Source organism: Varanus komodoensis, unplaced genomic scaffold (assembly GCF_004798865.1).
Source record: "Varanus komodoensis strain SLA01 unplaced genomic scaffold, ASM479886v1 scaffold63, whole genome shotgun sequence".
Taxonomy (NCBI): Eukaryota; Metazoa; Chordata; class Lepidosauria; order Squamata; family Varanidae; genus Varanus; species Varanus komodoensis.
In genome coordinates this window covers 2,541,670-2,565,033 of record NW_025336259.1, presented here as the reverse complement: position 1 = coordinate 2,565,033, position 23,364 = coordinate 2,541,670, and the positions used below count along the sequence as shown (strand labels likewise).

The following is a 23,364-nucleotide window of genomic DNA, read 5'->3' as shown; positions in this document are numbered from 1 at the left end:
GGCTGAAGAGGCCCAGTTCCCTCAGTCTCGCCTCATACCCCATACCCGGCACCGACCACCAAGCTTGTGGCCCTACGCTGCACGGACTCTAACCTAATTAAGTGACGTGATGGGCATACCACCCAATAACCAAAACTCTCTGGGTCACTCACAGAAGTATCAATGCCAAATATACAATATAAAGTTTAAATAAGGGAAAAAGCAAAGAAAGAGCTTCAACATAAAGTTCTGAAATGATATAGCACAAGCATTAAAAGGTTTATCCTATGTCATCAAGTGCTGCAGAGGAATTAGGGATAATGTGTTCACCCTAAATCCTTGGAGTCCAACCCTGTGGGTGTGAACCAATTATCCTAAGCCCTCCGTCCATCTGATCGGAACTGGATCACCCTTGGGCTTTCTTTTGGGGGTGGGGCAGGGGGAATGATCAGTGGATCCACATCAAAGAGAAAAACCCTTGGGTGGAAGGAAGAGTTGGAAAGCTCGTTGACAGGTTAAAGAACCATTATTTTATTTTATTTTATTTTATTTTATTTTATTTAAAACTTTTATATGCCATCCCTTATGCATGGCATAAGGTGTTAATTATGCATGGCATACTTGCAGTGCTGGAGGAGACTCCTGCAAGTCCCTTGGACCGCGAGGTGATCAAACCGGTCAGTCCTAGAGGAGACCAGCCCTGACTGCTCTTTAGAAGGCCAGATCCTGAAGATGAAACTCAAATGCTTTGGCCACCTGATGGGAAGGAAGGACTACCTGGAGAAGAACCTGATGCTGGGAACAATAGATGGCAAAAGAAGAAGGGGACGGCAGAGAATGAGGTGGCTGGATGGAGTCACAGAAGTAGTCGGAGTGAACTTAAGTGGTCTCCGGGGGATGGACAGGAAGACCAGGACCAGTGGTGGCGAACCTGTGGCACATGTGCCACAGCGGACACACAGATCCCTCTTTGTCAACACATGAGCCAAGTGGCCCCAGCATCGCCCAAGCACCCAAGCATTTGAGAACAGCAGAAACAGGGGCCATGCGCACGCTCAGAAAGGAGTACTGGTGCCAGGCAATGATGTCACAATCTGCGACCCATTAGCCACAACACATCTGCGCATTGGCATGGATGGTCAGCGCACTGCCAAGGAGATATATATATTGCCTGGATGCTTTCCAGGTCTCTTTCAGTGTTGGCACTTTGTGATAAATAAGTGGGTTTTGGGTTGCAGTTTGGGCACTCGGTCTCTAAAAGGTTCGCCATCACTGGGATATAGTTGGAAAAATGGGTATCCTGGCATGATTTTGAAGGTAGGCATCTGTTTAGAATGGGCAGAAATGTTTAGCTGCACAATAAAAGCTACTCAAGGAAGACTTTTCAAAATCGCATTATTTTCCATGGAGCTTTAGCCCTATATTAGGGTTAGGGGCGTGCACCAGGGCAGGGTTAGGGTTCGGAAAACGAGGCGTCCTGGCACGATTCTGATGGCTGGAATGTGTTTAGAAGGGGCAGAAATGTTGAGCTGCTCAGAAAAAGATACTCAAGGCTTTTTCCAAATCGCATTATTTTCAAGGGTTCTTTAGCCTTATATTAGGGTCAGGGGTGTGCACCAGAGTAGGTTTATATATATAGTGTGTATATATCGATATTTAGTTTAAATATATTAGGTTTATATAAATAGTGTCTATATATAGATATTTGTTTTCCTGCCTGTGAGTCATATTTTCTAAACTAAAACTTTACTTTTCAGGTTTGATTTACTGTTGGCACTTTTTGACAAATAAGTCTGTTTTCGTTTGCAGTTTGGGCTACTTGGCTTCTAAACGTTTCGCCATCAGTGGCCTGGAGGAATTTTGTCCATGGTTCGCGATATCGGTCGGACGCATTTTCACAACTATTAACAACAACAACAACAACTTGCATGGCATCTCAGGACATCTTACAATCATTAAAACAAACAGAGCAAAACAACATCTCTATATGAGAAATACCAAATTATCAAAGCTGTAAGTTAAGTAAGTTAAATAAAAATGACTGTTGAACATTAAAATTAGTTTTTAAAATACCATTCAAATAAATAGGTTTTTACCCGGCGCCGAAAATCAGTATTCGATCTGCACATGGATATGCATACAAAGATGCATTTGAGCTCAAGCCTCACACCACTTTCGTGGAAGTAAGTTCTATAGAACTCTTTGGGACTTACTTTGGACTTTTGGGGTCCAGGTTAGTGCTGAAATGCACATCCCGGAGAATAAAATGAAGTAGAAAAAACAGCAGAAATGGGCTCCTGAACTCCTCCCTCCTACAGCTGACGGGTAGGCTTTGAAAACTTACCACACACACTTTAAGGATTAAGTACTCTTAACAGGAGCAAGCGGTGTGATGCCAGGGGCACAGGGTCCCCCCCCCAGCTCGCCGAGGTGCCCCACTGCCCCGACTTTTCTTTTTAATGAAGACCTTTTCTTACCAGCAATTAGGATTTCTGGGAAGCAGCTTCTGTGGTGTGGAACACCTCACAGGAGCTGTTTAGCTTTTTGAGACTCAGCCCCTACCACAGCTCTACACTCGGTCTTTTCTGCCGTTTACTCGCCGCTTGCTACTCGCACCATGGCATGGCAGCCATTCAGTGCCGGTGCCCACAAGGCAACGGTACCTCTGGCCCCAAAAGTTTGCTAAGCCCTGCGCTGTAAGTTTCCACAGAAGCCAACGGGATCCCTTTCCCATCTTCTCAGACTAACCTTAAAGCAGCCATTCTTAAACAACAGGATTTCAAAGAGAAATTCTTTCCGGAAATCCCTGAATTGCAACTTAGCAGGAAGCTCCATTCTCTTACATTTGGCCTGAATTGAAAATTGGAAAGTCAGTGGTGTGTGTGTGTGTGTGTGTGTGTGTGTGTAGTGGGGGAGGGGGGAGTGCTGGACTTGGGACCCAGGACTGGGTTACTTTGGGTCAGTCACCCACTCTTACCCTGAGCTACCTCACAAGGTTGTTGTTGTGAGGATAAAGGGGAGCTCTGTAAGCAAGGCTGGGTTGCTCACAAGAGGAAGAGGCATGCTATGAAATGCTATGTAATGATAATAGCAACTGGCTTTTACCTCACTACAAGATGTACCTCAAAGGCTGTCACAGAGAGGAAGGTCAAGCTCTCTTCTTGCTGATGCCAGATGTAGGACAGGGAATAATCAAGTCAGGTTGCGACAACCCAGATTCAGGCTGGACATCAGGAAGAGCTTCCTCACAGTCAGAGCAATGGGGCAGTGGGACCAGCTGCCTGGAGAGGTGGGGGGCTCTCCCACACCGGAGACATTCAAGGCAAAACTGGACAGCCATCTGAGTGGGATGGTGGAAATTGTGTCCTACAACAGCAGGGGGTGGACTAGATGACCTTCACACCTCCTTCCAACTCTAGTATTCTATGATTCTATGTTTGCATTATCATCAAGACTAGGGATATGAAGGAATTCATGCTGGGCTTGGGAATCAAATGGATTCCCTGGGTTCAGCTGTTCCGATTCCAACCCCAAAGACTTTCCTACTTTCCCAGGTATTTTAGTCTACGTTTCTGTTTTCTGTTCCCACATTTTACATTTCTGTCTTGCTGCTAGGTTCTATTTTAATTTTTACTTCTATGCTCTATTGCAGCAACTGTTTCTATTTCATCCCGTGTTGTACTTTTGGGTTTTAATTGTGAATTGCTATAGGAAAGTCCTGAGTTGTAATAAATAAGCAGGCAAGCAAACAGAGTCTAAAGCGATCTGCGAAGACCCCTAAAGTTGAGCAAAGAGCTAACCTTGGGAAACTTGCTCTCCTCGTCAATGAGTGAGATGATATTCATTGGTTTGATGGCGATCATGTCCAGGGCATCCTGGTTGTCGGTGAACTCGATGTGTTGCCAGTTGATGTTCTCCAGGTTGTACTCCTCCTGCTCCAGCTTGAAGACGTGACGGACGAAGAACTGCTGGAGGTTCTCGTTCGCAAAGTTGATGCAGAGCTGTTCAAAGCTGGAGGGGAAGGAAGTCCATTTCCCGCCCCACCCCAAATATTTATTTTGATAACAAGCAACTTTTAAGTATCAGTGTGACGCATCCATAGCAAGAATTATTATTATTATTATTATTATTATTATTATTATTATTATTATTATTATTGTAACATTTCTATGCCGCCCCTTGCCGAAGCCTCGGGGCGGCTTACAACACAATAAAATACATTGAAATACAATAGAACGTAATAAATTACCACTAAATACAAAAATACAAAAAATACACTGAGGTACACTGAGGAAATATGACTGCATATCCAGCAAGAATAGTGTCGCCAAGATCCCATGGGACTCAGGTACATAAACGCGATGTGTCTTTCAAGCATTAAAAGCTGGGACAGGATGACCTGCACCCACTGCATGCTCCATGCTCTACCTGAGGTCCTGTTCTATGTGGCTTTGCTCCCGGAGGTTTGGCAAAAGTCTGTAAAAAGCAGGATCTTTTCTGTGGTGACCCCGTAGAACAGCCTTCCCGAACTTGTGCCTTCCAGACACATTTGGACTGCAACACCCAGAATTCCCAGTCCATGGCCCTGCTGGAAGGGAATTCTGGGAGTTGAAGTTCAAATGCCTATGAAGGCCACCAGGTTGGGGAAGGATGCTGCAGAATGCCTTTCCAAGTGAGGCCTGTTTCTCCCCTTGGGTATCTAAATAACTAAACTTCTTCAGAAAGTTTTGAGACTGGTCAGGCTGTTTCTGAGTGTGTCTTTTTTCCCCATTAGAGTTCCGTTTCATCTATGGCTGCTGAAAGCTTTGGCTGGGGAGAATATATAAGAAAGCGAGCGAGCGAGCATTTCCTTCTGGTGCTATATTGTTCTGGCTTTGGGTCCATTTGCAGGAACAACCCGAGTGCTGAAAAGACCCAGCATCCAGGGCCACAGGGCACAACTTTCCATAAAATGGGCACATCCTCATTTACAGGGACAGAGTGCCAATATAGAAATAATTACATTGGCAGGGCATGCTGGGAGTTGTAAATCTTTTTTGCTGGCTAAAGAAGTACACACGCTTCAGCCTACGTAACCTGCAAATGCAGGTGCGACAACAGAGCCTCCGCATCGGGGTCAAAAGTCTATCAGACCTCTGCGTATTTGTGTTCTGCTGACATTCGAAGCTTAACACTTGACCATATTACTGTTGACACTGTCCTTCTCCGTGTTCCTTGGGTGGGAACGGAGAGAGATCAGCATCTGCTCATTGTCCACTGAAGGAATATCCTGCAATCATTTCCCAGACCCGGTACCTGTTGACAGTGAAGTTCTCAAAGCCAAAGATATCCAGGAGCCCGATGGATCTCCTGACGCTCTTGTGTTCATGGGAAGGCGGCCTGTAGATGGCGGCATTGATCTTTTCCACAATCCACACGAAGAGCCTTCCGTAGATTCCCTGAAAAGAGAGAGGAGACAGAATGAGAGAGCGAATGAGAGAGCGAGCCAAGCACAATTCATTTCCAGTGGCAGTTTTTCAGCTCAGCTCCTGTGTGCAGTTAAGGTTAACCTCTCCCGATGAGAGGCAGTGTGGTGTAGTGGTGAGAGCATGGGACTCAGGCGATCCGGGTTCGAGTCCCCGCTCGGCCATGGAGCCCACTGGGTGACTTTGGGCCAGTCACAGACTCTCAGCCCAACCCACCTCACAGGGTTGTTGTTGTGGGGATGAGATGGAGGAGGAGAGATGGTGTAAGCTGCCTTGAGCCCTTTGTAGGAAAAAGGCAGGATATAAATTGAAAAATAAATAAATTAATAAATTAAACCCCCATGGGAGGGATCGAGATTCAGGGAGGACTGCATTTATCCTGCCAACCAGAAGCTACCCATCCCTTAATCACTTACTGCTCTTATCCATCTCTCAGAATTCATTTCATGGCAGTGTGTCCCAGTGGTTAGAGCATTGATCTGGGACTGGGGAGATCTGAGTTCTGGTCTCTGCTTGTCTGTGAAGCAGACCTCTCTCTCTCTCTCTTTAAGCCAGTCTTAAGAAGAGCCAGTGTGGTACAGTGGTGAGAGCATGGGACTGGGACTCAGATGACCTGGGTTCGAGTCCCCGCTCAGCCATGGAGCCAACTGGGTGACTTTGGGCCAGTCACAGACTCTCAGCCCAACCGACCTCACAGGGTTGTTGTTGTGGGGATGAGATGGAGGAGGAGAATGATGTAGGCTGCCTTGAGCCCTTTGTAGGAAAAAGGCAGGATAGAAATGGGGGGGGAAAAATACACAAGCTGAGTTGGCCCCAAAAGATGACATTGCAAGAAACAAGGTTTTGTGACCGACTTATATGCTGCCATGTATTTTATGGCCACACGCACACCATAAAAGAACCCAGCATTGATAGAGGAAAGAACTATATTATATAACTATATAATATATAACATACAATATAACTATATAATATATAACATATAATATAGTTATATAACTCTCTCTCTCTCTCTCTCTCTCTCTCTCTCTCTCTCTCTCTCTCTCTCTCTCTCTCTCTCTCTCTCATTTGCTGATGCTTCCTTTGTGGCCAACTGGAGTCAGGAAGGCCTTTTCTCCCCATCCTGTGCAGCAGGAGTGGGGGATTTCAGAGTTTCCGGGCCCAATTTCCCACCTGCGGAATTCCTGGCAAGCCACCACCATCCCACGGCTGAAATCGCTATGCCTGAATAGCTGCTCAACTTCAGAAGCAATGCAGTGAGGCCAAAAAAAATCTGTGCGACTTTTTCATTGTAAAACAAGTTGCATCAGGACCATATGCCTGGCTTTAACACCTACTCATGCTCCCAGAAACCCCAGGGCACGAAAAGAATTTTTTATAGGGGCTCGGAGAACTTGGAGTGTCCCATCCGCTATGTGTCTCCCCCCCCCCCGCCCCATATATATAGGATAATTTGCCTATATTCATTGCACCCATTAAGAAGTGCGGCAAATAGGATCACTATTCAACTGTATTTTACTGGTCTAACTCAAAACCTGCCTTCTATGCAATGGTGTTTCTGATGTTTGTATCCACTCCGGGGTTTATTCTGAGCTTTTAAAGAGCTCTCTGGGGTAGTGAACCCCACCCTCAGAATAGGGGCACACCCTGGATAGCTCCTTTAAAGTTCAGGCGGAAACCCAGAGTGGCTACACTGCCCCACTGGCAGTGGACTGGCTAGTCTCTGCTGGGTCCTCTCACGCACAGCACTGGAATTGGAAAGGCAGCTGATCCGAGATCCTTCTGCGCTTGGCCGATGACCCTGCCAACAGCTGTGGGGCTGTGTATCCACAGCGGGTTCCAGACTGAACTTTAAAGTTGTTATCCAGGAGCCAAACCTATTTTGGGGATAGAGCTTAGAACGACAAAAAGCTCCTTTAAAGTTCAGGCTCAAACCCGGAGTGGATACACCTCCATTTCTGCCAATCTAACCCTGGGAGGACTCCACCTCCTCCCTGCTCTGTGCCGGGGCACCCTCAATGGGACCTGGAAGGTTTTGCACCTGAGACAGGTGTGTCTATTCTAAAGCCTTACAATGAGTCCCTGCAGGCGAAACCACTTTGTGGCAAATTTTGGGAATTGTAGTTTGGGGAAGGCTCCTAGGAATCCCTAAGAAGAAAAGATCACAGAATCATAGAATAGTAGAGTTGGAAGGAGGCGTGAAGGTCATCTAGTCCACCCCCTGCTGTTGCAGGACACAATTTCCACCATCCCACTCAGATGGCTGTCTAGTTTCGCCCTGAATGCTCCCAGTGTGGGAGAGCCCCCCACCTCTCCAGGCAGCTGGTCCCACTGCCGTCTTGCTCTGACAGTGAGGAAGCTCTTCCTGATGCCCAGCCTGAATCTGGCTTGTCACAGCTTGAATTGATTATTCCGTGTCCTGCACTGTGGCATCAGCAGGAAGAGATCTTAGCTATCCACTTTATGGCAGCCCTTGAGGTTCTTCTAGAGGGATCTCATGTCCCCCTCAGTCTTCCCTTCTCAAGGCTGAACATGCCCAGTTCCCTCAGTCTCTCCTCTTGGGCAGCATTTCCAAACCCTGGATCATTTTTCTGGCCCTCCGCTGGACCCTTTCTCATTTTCCTGCATCTTTCTTAAATCTTGGTGCCCAGATCTTTCTCCGCAAGGAGGGGTGGCATACAAGAATTCCAAATAAATAAATAAATAAGGAAGGAAGGAACAGCGGAGATCCAAAGACGGGAGGGCCAGGACTGGGCCTTACCTTTACAAAGGCATCCCTGACATCCAGCGCCTGGTCCATGCTGAGTGGGGTGGACACGGTCTCGCCCCTTGTGATAATAGTCCGGCTGGTGAGGCAATTCATCAAGTCCTGCGGATCGACCTGGTGCATTGAAAGGGACCATCACTGACCGCCCCTAAACGAAGCGCTACGCAAACGTACAAGAGCTTTCCTCCAGGCAACGTTCTGCCGCCGTCCCCATTTGCCCATTCCAAAGAGGATCCAAGCACGAGCAAACGAGGCACCGGGCCGGGAAATGCAGCTCACCTCCAGCAGGGACGCAGCCGTGATCAACGATGCCGAGTGTACAACCTCACAGGCATCCAGGTTGTCATAGGTTCGAGCTGCAGAGAGGTAAACCAGAAATGTCCCCGTTGCAGAACGAGGGGTTCAGGACTGTTCCCACTCCACCCTCTCTTCTGCAGGGGGGTTTTGTGGAGGAGTGTACCGAACGATTGGTATTATGTTAATTTATTGCATGTGAGCCATCCCGAGGCTCATGCGATGGGACGGCATACAAAAATTCTAAATAAGTAAATCAATCAAAACATTTTTGTTTGTTTACTCACAAAGTCGCGCCCGACCCATCGCAACTCCATGGACAACACCCTCCAGGCTCTCCTATATTCCACCATCCCTCAGAATCCACCCAAGCCCACACTCACCACCCCAGTGACCCCATCCAGCCACCTCATCCTCTGCCGTCCCCTTCTCCCTTTGCCATCTATTGTTCCCAGCATCAGGGTCTTCTCCAGGGAGTCCTTCCTTCTCATCAGGAGGCCAAAGTATTTATTATTATTATTATTATTATTATTATTATTATTATTATTCAAAACATTTCTATGCCACCCCCATCGCAACAAAGCTTCAGGGCGGCTCACAACATAATTAAAAACATATAAATAACACTAAATACAATAAAGATTAAAAAGACTGGTAACATCTCGGCTAAAAATTTAAAATCCTATAAATACATAATAAATTAACAATTAAAATAAGTTTTAAATAAAAAGGTCTTAGCCTGGCGCCGAAAAACAAATAATGACGGCGCCAGGCGGACCTCTCTGGGGAGTGCATCCCATAGATGGGGTGCCACCGCAGAGAAAGCCCTCCTCCGGGTACTCACCCTCCTAATACCCTTCACGGAGGGTTCCCGGAGAAGGGCATCTGTTGCCGATCTCAAGGGGTGGGAGGGCATATATGGACGCAAGCGTTCCTTTAGATATCCAGGTCCCAAGCCGTTGAGGGCTTTATAGGTCATAACCAACACCCTGAATTGGGCCCGGACTTCAATCGGGAGCCAGTGGAGCTGACGGAGGACTGGGGTTATATGAGAACAACGCCCAGTCCCCGTCAGCAGCCTGGCAGCTCTATTCTGCACCAGTTGAAGTATCCAGACCGTCTTCAAGCGTAGCCCCACGTAGAGAGCATTACAGAAATCTAATCGGGAAGTTACCAACGTATTTGAGTTCCATCTTCAGCATCTGGCCTTCTAAAGAGCAGTCAGGGTTGATTTCTTTTGACTACATTCATAGGAGAGTTAAAAGCCACAATGGCTTGTTTAGAGAGGGGTGACACAAAGAAACTAACACTCATGCTTGGCAGATGCCGGACATCGCATTGACTTACAAGCTGAAAGAGGGCCGAGAAAGCAGCCAGGGGAACATCTCTGCTGCTTTCCTTTTTAAAGCGGGTCCTAATTTGCATTTCTTTTTTTAAAGCCAGGGGAATTTGTCTAAAGTTTGGCCATGATTTATGCAATGTACATAACGTTGGGTTGAAATCTGTGACCAGTATTTATGCAATTGACAGAAACTGGTGCAAATTCCCCCAACTCCAAAGAAAAAAGAGAGACATGCTAATTGTGGCCTCCTTCACAAACAGAAGATCACAGGTTCATTCAACGCATCAGAGCAAGTTGGGCCAGTGCTGGTGGAATAGCTGAGCTGGTCCAAACTGCCACGATATGGATTAATAGATGCATCATTGTGTACATTGACATGCCAACCCTCTGACTCAAGGGCTGGATTTGGCCCATGGGACTCCTCAGTCCAGCTGTTGCTCCTCCTGTCCCTGGACAAATTTCCTTGGAGGGCATCCCTGGATCTGAGACTGGAGACTACAACAGGGATTCTCCCCCGGCACACCCTCCACAGCAGAACCTCTGGTCCAATTCCCCATCTCGGATCAGCACCCCCTCTGCCCCATCCAGCAAGAAGAAAAAAGTGGGGTGACATCGGGTGGCGCTGAAGTAACTACCCCCTGAAGTGACATCATCGGGGGGGGACACTACGAGACATCATCCAGACCACGAATCTTGCTCCTCCTCAGATCTAAAAAGTCCTGAGATTTTTCACCTTCCTGAGACTTTTGTATAGGACGGGATAAACATGCTCCAAATAAATAATAAATAGTCCTGCTGAGACTTGTTGGCCTTTCTCCGATCAAACTGGCACAGGATTCTTCCCCGAGTCTACATCCAACCCAGTAACTGGTAATCAAAGGTTTTTATCATGGGTGGCTTTATTAGAATAAGAAGCGCGTCTAGAAAAAACTTACTGTGGTTTATCCTTCTTTCTTCCCTTTCCCTCAAAGAAGGTCCTGTTTTTATGATGTCCCCCAGATCTATCTTCCCTCCTTCCTTTGCTTCCTAAGAACCCTTGCACAAGTCTTGGCTGCCTCTCTGGCGAGGTGCCATTTCCCGCCAGCATCTGCTGGCTGAGAAGCAGGTCTCTCGTGCACACTACCTTCGTATCGCAAGTTCCCCATGTGCAAGATGGCGGCCAGGAGTTTGGAGATCTCCCAGTTCTCTGTGTCCGTGAACATGAGGACTTTCATGGCGGCTCGGATGTTGGAGTACTCCTTGCTGTCGTCTCTGCCATCACAGGTTATGCAGTTGCCCTAGAGGGAAGACAGAGCTCCATCAGTGGGTCGCAGAAAGGGCAGAGGGCCCTAGTAAACAAGAAATGCATTTGATTTTACATGTAATCACTGCGGCGAGGATTGCATTTGCTCAACAATGGAAAAGTGAAGAACTACCCACTGACAAACTGATCCTAAAAAGATTCTGGACTGTGCAGAAATGGATAGATTGACTTTATCACTGAAGGAGAAAGAAGATACTGACTTCTATCAAACTGGGGACTCTTTATTATTGGCTAGAGAAACGGGACTTGGCTTAGATTTAAATATGTTTCTAAATTATCATAAATGGAAAAAGAAGGGTGTGGGGGCTGACCCAGCGGGCTCGATGTTTTTGATGATGGATGTTGTTTGTAGTTTTCTTTTTGTCTTTTTTTTTTTTAGGATTATTATTTTAAATAAAACTTATTCAAAAAAAGAAAGAAAGAAAGAAAGAAAGAAAGAAAGAAAGAAAGAAAGAAAGAAAGAAAGAGTAGAGTGCCCTGTGGGGACTTCTCTGCCCAGCAGGGCTGAAGGCAGCAGCAGCCTGCAAGGACACCTGGGAGAGAGGGAAGAAGGCGGAAGGGGTCAGAGGATAATTTGCACTTTGGCTTCTCCAGCACCCTCCCCTCTTGTCCCCTGGAGTGCCCCGTTTTCACCCTCTCCAAGGCTGAGCTTCCAACCTCGGAGGGGAAGCTGGCATGGTTTTCTCCCCACCAACTGCAAAAGGGTAAGGGAAGGGAGCTGGATGTCCAACTCCACTAGGGACCTTAGGACAGCTCTCTAAATTTAATGTAATCTAATGGCGTTGATTGGATTGAACTGGATCCATTTAATTTTTATAATTTAATTACTCAGAAATAACTGCGATAATAATAAATCTCCACACGGCTTCCCACCCTCGCCTCCCTCCTGGAAAACCATGCAGAGTTGCCCTCACCATTGAGAGGTAGTTATAGTCGGCTGCCTTCCTGAGGCCCAGAAGCTTTTTCTGCTCCGGTGCCATTCCTTTCAACATGCAGTAAAAGACGTGGTAGTTCCTCTCATCCTGGGCCTGAAGGGAAGAGAGTTACGCTTTTAAAGCATCATCTGGCTTACTCTACAGGCTGGATCCGATCGATCCTGTTCACAACAACCCTGCGAGGTGGGCTAGGAACAACCCATGTGACCTCACACTGGCCAATTGGAACGGCGAGTAGTTCAGATTCGTACAGGGCTTGACACAGGAAGATGCGCTTCCGTGAGATGCCACCCAGTTGCCAATTTAACCCCCACCTGCCCAGAGTCGTGTCGAGAATCATGATGGTGAAGTTTGTTTCACAAATCTTTGGCTCGATGGCATCGCTGTTTCTCTGGTCACCAAAAGTTCCTGGGTGGATGCAGGGTGGCAGGGTGGCAGGGTGGTATATGCCAGACAGGTAAGGATCAACCTGTCTAATTCTGCATAATGATGCTAACAGCCTGGACCAAGGAAGTGTTAAGCTGCCGAAGGTTGATGCAAATACAGAAAAGGGTTCAGGACCTCTTTTAACCTGAGAGTAATTTTGCATTTCAGAAAACTCAGAGTGCCGTGTCCCGGTGCCCCAAATCCCAACATATTTCAGCCGAAACTCTGCCTTTCGGAGAAGCATATCACCAAGTTAGAAATGGGTGGGTGGGTGGGTGAAAACTGCACAGAAATCAGGGACTCCCCAAATGATTAGTGGCCAGACAAAAAGGGGTGGAGCCAAGAAAAAGAGGCGTGGCCTTCTGGGGAAGCCCAAGGGGCAGGACTGGGACCAAGGAGGGCTTCTGCCTACACACAAATTTATGGTGTGACCACACTTGCAATACTGGGAACAGTCCTGGTCACCCCACCCAGGATATCGTAGAGCTGGGAAAAGTGCAAGAAAGAACAACAGCTTAGGACCGGGATATTTGAAGGAGTGCCTCCTTCCTTGCAAACCTGCCCACCCCCTCAAATCAGAGGCCCTTCTTCAAGAGCCCTCCTTGAAGGAGATCAGTGGCGACTCGGAGAAGGGCCTTCTCTGTGGTGGCACCCCAGGTGTAGAATAAGCTCCCCAGAGAGGTGTGCCTGGCGCCGACACTTTTTTCTTTTCGGCAGGCCAAAACCAATTTATTTTCCCATCATTTTACATGCTAATTCATCTTTTCACTTTGGATTTTATTTAATGATGCTGTATCATATTTATATTTTTTAATTTTTAATTTTTTTTAAAGAAATCACCGTGTAGCCACCCTGAGACACTGCGAAGGGCGGCATACAAGAATTTTAAATAAAAACAACAACAACATCAACGACGAGGGTGAGTGGGCTGAAAGAACTCTCCCAGGAGGAAAGGTTAGAACACCTGCTGAAACTTTAAAAAGAGCTGTGTAACGGGAGACACAACTAATGTATACAAACTTTTGCTTGATGTGGAATAAATGGACAGGGAGATTTTTTATCTTCTCGCATAATCTTTTATCTTCTCCCTTAATAGTAGAACCCAGAGGATCGCCCCACGGAACTGATTGGTGGGCGATTCAGGAGTGATAAAGGGAAGGTCTCCATGTGCTTCGGTTATGGAATTTGCTAGCAGGGATGGCTGCCATTTTGGATGGCTTTAAAAGGGGACTGGGAACTGGCAGGAAGAGGAGGCCATCAGTGGCTATTAGACCCAATAGACCTGATCCGTGATAAGAGGCAGTGTTTTTATGTATACCTCTTGCTGGGGAAGATGGGAGTGAGAGTGCTGCTACATGCTGTCCTGCTTGTGAGTTTCCCTTGGGCAGCAGGTTGGCCCTATGGGACTGGAAGGCTGGCCTTGGTGGACGCTGGGCCTGATCTCTTTGCAGCTGTACAGGAAATGTGAATCGAGATCTCAACAACCTCACCTGGCGACAAACGCGAGACTTCTCCAGCAGGTATTGCTCAATCTTGGCTCCCTCAATGGCACCCCGCTTGTTGAAATGGATGTCGATGTATTTACCGAACCGGCTGGAGTTGTCGTTGCGAATCGTCTTTGCGTTCCCAAAGGCTGCGGGTGCAGGAGAGGACGCTGCGTTACAAGATCTCTCGCAAACCTTCCCAGAATTAATAGAGAAATCTTGGCTGATCAAGTAAGATTGTTTCCCAGACCGAAATAACAAACCAATAGCTTCAACCTGCATAAATGGGTGTGTCAGCAGGCAATAATTCTGAAGACAAAAACACCGTTTTTCAGATCATGCATGTTCCTTATGATTTTACATTATGTTTATAATGTAAACATAATGTGCCTTTCTTTCTTTTCCAGGAACTCAAGGAGGCTTTGTTGTTGTTGTAAGTCACAAAGTCATGCCTGACCCATCACGACCCCATGGACAACATTCCTCCAGGCCCTCCTGTCCTCCACCATCCCCGGAGTCCACCCAAGCCCACACCCTCCTCCCCAGTGACCCCATCCAGCCACCTCATCCTCTGCCGTCCCCTTCTCCCTTTGCCATCAATTGTTCCCAGCATTAGGCTCTTCTCCAGGGAGTTGCTCCTTCTCATTAGGTGGCCAAAGTATTTGAGTTTCATCCAAATCCAAGGAGGCTTACCCGGTTGTAAAAAACAAACAACAAAAACAAGTCCCACATTCCGTACAAGCAGCTCATTTGCTCCAAAATGAAGGCTTGCTTGCTTCATGGAAAACTTAACATTCCACCCGGGTTGAACAATAGATTGCCAACTGACAATATTCAGCAGATTAACTGAGTCCAACGCTTGACATCATTTTAGGGTGCAATACTATGGCTGTTTAGATAGAAAAAGGCCTACAATTCCCAGCATGCCCCAGCCAGCATGGGGCACGCTGGAATTTGCAGTCCTCTGTCGAAACAAACATAGGCTCCGCCCCTTGGTATGGTAAAGCGGGCTCTCCTGACTCCTCCTGCATCCCAGCCCCGTCAACCCATTATAACACTCTCTCTGCACCGCACGTCCAAGCACCCACCTTCCAGTATGGGGTTGGCTTCCAGAACCTGCTGCTCGATCCAGGAATGCTGCCCACTGATGGCAGCCAGGAACTGCAGGATCAGCTTGGTGCTTTCCGTCTTCCCTGCACCGGATTCGCCACTGCAAGGCCCAAAGACCTGGTGTGACTGAACTGTCTAAGCCAGGGGCCGGCAACCGTTGACACTCAAAGAGCCATTTGGACCCATTTCCCACACAAAAGAAAACACCGGGAGCCACACAGCCCTTTTGACATCTAAAATGAAGACAACACTGCATATATCGTTTTTTACCTTAATGCTAGGTATATCTTCATTATGATTTAGCCGCAGCTCTTGTTCAGTCACTAAAAACTGTCATTTTTAATCTTACATTATAAACTAGTAGGACTCCTTTCATATATTTTGAACAGGAGAACAGCTTCCTGAAGTGTCAAAGTCAGCGCTAAAGGGCTGCATGCATTAAACAGCAAACCCCAGAAGTTCGTCAGCAGTAAAAGCAAATGAATCTTCCCACGTATCATTAAACATTTGGTTTTCTTCAGAAACTTTTCTTCGATTTATCCATGGCTGGCCTATGTGGGGAGTGGGGGAGCTCAATAAATTGGCGCAGATCAGATCCGCAGATCGGTGAGATACAGGTGTGTTTAGTGACTGATTAGCAGATAAACAGTCCAGTGCTGTGAATTGTGGCAGGTCCCAAGCGCAGCTTTTAACATTCAGATGAAGGAGATTACACTGGGACAAAGAGAATCCTTTCAGCAGCATTTTGTGTAAGGGGAGAGCCTGCAGGAAGCTTGTTTAGCAGAGGAATGCAGCGTTTACCTAACTAGCTGAATTAACTAGCTAGCGCTGCCTTCCTGAGTGGAGCTTCGAGCAGATCGGCGGCTGTGGTGTTTGGAACGACGGAGCCGCAGCAGAGGGGTTCAAGAGCCACGTGCGGCTCCGGAGCCATGGGTTGCCGACCTCTAGGCTAGGCTCACCAAGGCTAGGGGCCAAAAGCTTCACTCTGCTTGCTTCTTCATGGCCATTCCCTCCCTCCCTCCCTCTCAGGCACACACACACTCCTGGGTTGCTTCTGGAGCCGTTCTCTCAACTTCCTTCCTGGCCGGCTTCTCCCCTCCCCTCCCGTCCCACGAGTTCATCTGTGGCACCCGGGGATGGGGCAGAAGCAGGGAGACCTCGGGGGCCGCCTCCCCACTGCGAAAGGCATCGCCGCACCTGATGATGCAGCACTGGTCCTTGTTGTTCCTCTGCATGTTGAAGTAGCAGTTGTCCGCAATGGCGAAGATGTGGGGAGGCATCTCCCCGATCTTCTTGTTGGTGTAGAGCCGTATCTGTTCTGCTGAATAAATGGGGAGCAGCTGATAAGGGTTCACAGCCACCAGGATGGAGCCCGTGTAAGTCTGGGGGGAGAAAACACACGCGTCACACCCACGTGAAGGCGGGATGTAAGGATGGCCAGCCGGGCAGAATTACAGAGAATCGAGCCGGGGCGCTCAGCCTAGGTACAGATGTGCCCACGGGCAGCTGTTTTGACACCGGCCAGGCACCTTGCCCCGATTTTGATTTAAATAATATTTCAAAGCCGTTGTTTTCGTTTTAATCTGTGAGAGCCCCCATAAAACTCTCAGGATTCTAGAGCTAGCCACAAGCCGACTGGGGACCCCTCTGTTACAGGAAGTGGAAGCAGAGATTCTTAATATTTTGATGTGTAGCTGATGGTTCAGAGAACCGTAGACTCATCCAGTTGGAAGGGGCCTGGCAGGCTCTTGGGTCCAACAGTCTGACCCATGCAGGGCTCAAGTCACCCATCCAGATTTCAGCCAGGCCCAACCCTGCTTAGCTTCCAAAATTAGGCAGGATCAGGCACTTCAAGCTATACAGAAAGTACAAGCTACAGGTTGATAACAGATAGTTCCACAGAGAGATTTTTAGACAGTCTGGGACTATATAACCCATTTCTCCCCACTTAATGTCAACTAGTATAGCCTTCTCCAACCTGGTGCCCTCCATATCTTTTGGACTATAATACCCAGGACTCCTGGCAAGTGGCCATGCTGGCTGGAGCTTATGGGAGTTGTAGTCCAGACATCAGAATGGGAAACAGGCCGCCCACCTCACTGTACGATCACACGTGGGGATTGCTAAATCAGTTTTGAGCAAAATCTCCATGGTGCAAGTCATACCACCTGAAATTCCTACGATCTGGGAAAGAAAGCGCCTCCTTTTAGGAATCAGGGTGAGGAGAAGTTTTAGGTCAGGATGACATGAGTGCAGAAACAGAGAACAGGGACTGGAAGCTTTGCTTTTGCCTGCACGCATCTAACCTCAAGATAAGGAAAACCTTTCTGTCCTCGCACCGTGTTGCTGTTTGTGGCAAGCTTTGTTTATAAAAACAGTGCAGAGAGATAACATGGACCATTTCTGTGTGCTGAGATACGCTTTTCTCTTTCGCTTTGCAACATGTATAAATTTCTGGCAGGCTGTTCACTGCATTTGGTGTGCTGAGACCGGCTCTCTTGCAGGTTGTCACACACGTGTGTTCCTGTAGTGTGCTTCCAACAAAACCATTGCCTTGTCTTTAACCCCGCTTGTCTACCCAGCCTAGGCCCTGACACTCCAAAAGAAAGTGATCATTCAGCATTGTTTCTATGCATGCAGGACGATCATGCACAGACAGTAAGGCAAACACCATTTGACCAGCAAATCAGTAATTTCATCAGAGCACGAGCAGGGGGGAAAAAAAGTAAACAGATCTATAAATGTCTTAAATAATAATAAACTCCATCATGGTGTATGTTCTGCTCAGGCTCTGCTCAGGCATACTTTGTGCTCAATCCTGGATTTTTAGCGAAGCTGTGCTATGTCCATCGTTTGATGGGACGATGCCACAAAACAAGGGCGTTCATGAAGCCAAGGCAGCCAAACGGAAGATTTCGCCGATGCTCAGCGTCCGCGAATGACCAAGCAGATGGCGTGGAATGACAAAGCGTTTGCATTGAACGTGGTCACGACTGGGCAGTTTGGCAAGCTGTACTTACCCTTCCGCCGCAGTTAGTCTAAATTTCAAAGCAGAGGTAGAAGGAAAAACATGTTCTCTGTTATCACTGAATGACAAAACACTGTCTGAGTTGAAGACATCCAAGTCCCTGGTTAGCCCAGGTAAGTCTCTCCACTGGAGTAAACCACAAATATTTAAAAGGTTGTGATCTCCCCTGCCTCCTTCCAAACAAACCAGGACAAAGGCTTTCTAACTGAAAAGGCTTTCGGATGTTAAAATCGGAGGAGGGCTTTCTCTGCGGTGGCGCCCAATCTATGGAATGCGCTCCCCAGAGAGGTCCGCCTGGCGCTGTCGTTATTTGTTTTTCGGCGCCAGGCGAAGACCTTTTTATTTAAGCGTCATTTTAATTGTTAACAGTATTTGCTTATTTTATCTGGCCAGGGCGACTTATTTTATATTGTTATTTATTTTATATTGTTATTTTTGTATTTTACTTCATGTTGTGAGCCGCCCCGAGGCTTTGGCAAATGGGGCAGCATAGAAATGTTTTAATAAATAAATAAATAAACAAAATAAACTATCGGAGTCTTTTTCACATCCCTGCGCAACCACAGCTTGAGTATCTCACAATCAACTGCTAGGGAATTTCACAGAAATTGCACAATCGCTGCAAAAACACAGAAGTAGACAAGCAGAAAGACAATCTAGTGAAAACCATTGGGGAACTGTTGCTAATTTGATTAAAAATTCATTGCCACTTCAGAGTTAAACTCCCGCTAAGAGGCAGATATCCAGGACGGCACTTTGCTCACTTAATTAAAAGTTAATGCGCTGCACGGCGCTCGGGGATGCTCAGTGTCTCCCCATGGTACCAAAGCCCAGAGCCCTTCTTGCAAAAAAAAAAAAAAAAAGGAGGGGGGGTCCAAATGCAACTTCTGAAAGCAACGTTCTTGGCATGGGCAGGGGACTGGACGTTGGGGGTGGTGTGTAATTTGGAGACCAAAAGGGTGTGATGGAAAGAGCTTGGAAGCAGTTGCCATAGGAAAGGGAATGGGAGAAGAAACATGCTACCTCCAGGAGGCCCGCTTAGTGGAAAGACTTGTTTCCAGGATGCGGAACGTCAAAGTCTGCAGTGAAGGTAGGTGGGACTCCATACACACATAGTGCAATTATGGGAAAGGTTTTAGGCACATCCAAGGACTCTCCAATTTCATTAAAAAAGCAGGTTTCTGGCCCTCAAGGTTGCACACCTAGGCTTATTGTGATGGAGGCAATGTTTCGTGAAATTTCTGAAAGGACGGGGGCTCAGTGAGATTTTAAGCTGCCAGGAAGAAACTCCTTTGAGAAAAAGCTTATCCTAGAGAAAAGAAGATTGGAGTGATAGCAGGAATATGGTCAATTCTCTGACACCGAAAAGGATTTCAGAAGAAAATGGTGCACTTTGGTTTTCTAGCTGAGGACAGACAATTAGTAACAGTTTAAAAACCCAGGATTATTTAGACTAAATACTAGGAAGAACCTAAATAAATACAAATGATGCGGAAAGAGGAAGGTGGGGAGGTTCCCACCCAATATGCTCCATGCCTGGTAAAAATAAATGAAACAAATAAATGAAGCTTTCCCCAGCCTGGAGATTCAATGCAGTGGTGAGGCACATTCACCTGTTGAACATCAGCCTGTTACATGGCCATCCTAGAAAGACCACCCCTTCCCCCCCAGCTGTCCTTGCCAGCAATCTGCAACACGAGATAAGAGAGATAGTGGGATAAGAGGAAAAGTGGGCCATTCCAAAGCCCTACCGAAAGACTATATATTTGTTACCTCATCCTGCCCCATCTCTCTTTCCTTGCATGTTGTGCCATTTTCTCTTGTAAGCCTGTGGGCAGAGATGGCCTAATTTTACTGATCCTAAGACACTCCAGGAGGCTTTTTCGCTGAGCAGCAGACTTTACATACTTAAGGAAACAGCACCAATAGCCAGTGTTTCCTAGTGGTTAGAGTGCTGGTCTAGGACCTGGGAGATCCAGTTTAAGCTCCGCTCAGCCATGAAGCTCTCTGGGTGACTCTGGGCCAGTCACTGCATCCCAGCCTAGCCTACTTCACAGGGTTGTTGTGAAGATAAAATGGGAGCATGCAAGCAAGCCACTCTGAGTTCCTTGCAAAATATTTATAAAGATATAAAGGAAATCGCACCAACCAACCGACTCCCCCCTTCAGCTTCTCTTCCCAAAGTCTGTTGAATAAAACTAATCTTTGCTTGCTGGCAGAAGGATAACAGAAGAGCCAATTAGCCTTTCCTGGCAGGGACTTCCGGAGCCTTGGGGCAGCCACAAAGGAGACCCTTGTCTGCCATTCCCACCAAATGAGCCTCGGATGGTGGTGGGAATGGGGGAAGGGTCTCCCCAAAGGAGCTGAACGCTCAGGAGGGCCTGTACGGGAGCAAAACGGACTTTTTGGTGAGCTGGACCCAGGGCGTAGAGGGCTTTAGCGTCCTTGTTTAAACAAAATGGAGGCTGCAGGACCAACGCAGCAATGAAACTGGTCCAAGACATAGAAACAGAGCGAGTCAGAAAGGGTCTCCTGGGCCATCTAGTCTGACCCCCAGCTTCAGCCGGCTCCGCTCACGACATGCCCACCATGTGCACGTCCAGTCTTTCTTTGAACACCCTCACCGATGGGGCCTCAACCACCTCCCATGGAAGCCCATTCCACGCCCTTGGGGTCCTGACTGTCAGGAAGAGCTTCCTGGCATCCAAATGGGACCTTGGTTCCCTGAGCTTGGCTCCGTTGGAGCACGTTCTGCCTCCAACAGAGCAGGAGGAGGAAGAGAAGGCTACGGACCCTGCACCGCAGGCCTGACACTCACGTAAATCAGATGCTCCCGGTAGCGGATGAGCAGGTTCCGGAGAATGCCCGCCTCGTTCAGGTCGCCCAGGCGAATCATGTCCTCCACCCCATGGATAGAGGTGGGGTGCATCGGCTTGATGTGTGTGGCATTCTGAGGAGATATCCAGTGCTCCTGGGAAGGAAGGATGCGAAATCTCATGGTCAGGACAACCTAAAAGCCAGAGCAGTGTGACAACATCATAACACCGAACTGCAGTGAGGCGTGTTGCCGGAATCCGTGCCAGAATCACATGCATCTGGATTTCTGTGGCTCCAGCTTGGAGATCCCAAAGGAGAGCCATGGAACTGCGGACTGGCTTCTCATCTGGGGGTGGGGAATTATGCCAGAGGGCATCCAAGATGCTGATGGGACTTTCGCTAAATGCCAGCCCTGGTGCTCCTAACGCAACGTCCCTGCAATCGCTTTTTGTGACAGGATAACCACACACACGCACGCACACACACACACACACACACTGGAGCTGCCTTAAACGCAACAGACTGCAAGCCCCATGGATTAACCTTTTGTGGACTCTGGACTTCTCCCCCACAGCTGCACAATGTTAATGGGTAGCGTCCTAACGATGCCTGTTTCTTTTGCAAGTTGCATCTGCAACACACTTCACGTGTGCTTTTGAGCCAGTCTGGCTGGCTTGCCTTGATGTAAAAAAGCACTCAGTTAGAAAGCCCTTCTTCAAATTCACCTCGCTGGAGAGTCACTGCCCGCAAAGGCTGGCCAGACGCTCCGCACCCTCCCTTCCCGGGGCAGCAGCACTGGCTGATCTTCCTCTCCCTCCTCTTCTGCATCATGGCTCCTGCTTGCTTGTTCGGCAGCCGGATGGGGCTGGGCATCTGCCTCTGCTCCTTCTCACAGCACAGCACTTAGGCCCAGGCCAAAGCAACGGGTGCGTGAACCCCCAGAATGCCACAGCGGGGACTGGACCAAGCCAGGAGGCCCCGCTGCAGCGTCCAGCCATGCCAGCTCCTTCCAGGCCGGCCCTCGGGCATCCTGCCCGGCAGCTGACCCAGAGGTGTTCAGCCACAACACACAGACCGAAGCCTGGGCCCAAACGCTGGCGCTCAGAGGTTCCCGGGATGCTGCGACCCTTCTTATTAGCCGTAAGAAGCTTAAACTGCGGACTGGCTTCCCATCTGGGGGTAGGCATAATTCTGGCATAATTCCCTTCTCTGGGAACCCTCCATGAAAGATATCAGGAGGGTGAGTACCCGGAGGAGGGCCTTCTCTGTGGTGGCACCCAATCTATGGAACTCGCTCCCCAGAGAGGTCCGCCTGGCGCCGTCGTTATTTGTTTTTCGGCACCAGGCCAAGACCTTTTTATTTAAACATTATTTTAATTAATTTGCTGATTTATTTATTGGTTTTAAATTATAGGCCAGGATGCTTCCAGTTTTTTATGTATTTTTATGTATTTGTATTATTTATTTGTTGGCAGCCGCCCCGAGGCTTATGCGAATGGGGTGGCATACAAGAATTCCAAAAAAATAAAAAAATAAATAAACTAAAATATGCAGCTATTTTATTTATTTACTAGATTTATATCCTGCTTTATCCTGCTTTTTCCTTCCAACAAACTCAAAATGGCTTACATCATTCTCCTCCTGCTGCTCTTAAGCTTATCCTCACAACAACAACCCTGTGAGGGAGGCCAGGCTGAGGGTCTGTGACTGCCCCCAAGGCACCCAGTTGGCTACACAGCTGAGCAGAGACTAGAGCCCACGTCACTTGAGTCCCAGACTCGTGCTCTTTAACCACTACACTGCACTGCCTCTCTTGGCCCCATTGCTTTTACTGTTGGCCCCACACAGCACTGGAATGCTATCCTCAGGGGTTTCTCCAAAATCAAAGTTGTCCTTGGGTCAAAACAGGTCTGAAAGTTTGCTGGAGGGGGTCGCCGGCATGCTTAAATCTTTGAGACCTTTTATGCTGGCATAAGAGGCCAGCAAGGGAATGTGTGAAAAACCCCAAAGAATAGACTTTGATGTCCATCTTACATACATTTCCTTCATCATCTACCACCTGGATCTGCCCGGAATCACATAGCTTGACCACTGCTCCAATGGGAACATCAAATTCCCGTCCGGTCTTGAGGTCCATCCATACATAATCCCCCTGCAAGGAAACACAACAGGGGCACTTAATTTTGAAGCAAAGATTAAGGAAAAGCAGCTGTAAGTGATAAGGCCATCATGACTGTTGACATGTAGGTACGTCCGCTTCTTAGTGGCTCCCCCAAAAGCACCGCATTGCCAAAATTGTTCCGGTCTTACCAAGTACTAAACTTTGCCAAATGCCACGCCACAATTGGGTCCAGCTACCAGGCACAGAACCCTAAAAATTCCAGCCAGATCCTGCACACACGAGGCCCCAATCC

The 23,364-nt window shown here is 47.8% G+C and overlaps 1 protein-coding gene across 2 annotated transcripts in view; it reads right to left on the bottom strand.

Moving 5' to 3' along the window:
* The window catches only part of MYO7A (myosin VIIA), a 93,055-nt gene extending 69,953 nt beyond the window's left edge, over positions 1-23,102 (bottom strand). Inside the window, exons 1-11 of one of the 2 annotated variants that reach the window (XM_044450164.1) lie at positions 22,989-23,102; positions 20,952-21,104; positions 16,303-16,487; positions 15,084-15,205; positions 14,002-14,144; positions 12,065-12,178; positions 10,971-11,124; positions 8,491-8,567; positions 8,206-8,325; positions 5,275-5,417; positions 3,780-3,990 (exon numbers count right to left, since the gene is read on the bottom strand). In XM_044450164.1, the coding sequence (XP_044306099.1) occupies positions 3,780-3,990; positions 5,275-5,417; positions 8,206-8,325; positions 8,491-8,567; positions 10,971-11,124; positions 12,065-12,178; positions 14,002-14,144; positions 15,084-15,205; positions 16,303-16,487; positions 20,952-21,104; positions 22,989-23,087 (1,521 nt within the window). In that variant the 5' untranslated portion in view covers positions 23,088-23,102. The remainder of the gene's footprint in view (positions 1-3,779; positions 3,991-5,274; positions 5,418-8,205; positions 8,326-8,490; positions 8,568-10,970; positions 11,125-12,064; positions 12,179-14,001; positions 14,145-15,083; positions 15,206-16,302; positions 16,488-20,951; positions 21,105-22,988) is intronic. The other variant, XM_044450165.1, reaches the window with a different exon arrangement.
* Positions 23,103-23,364: the final 262 nt, after the last annotated feature.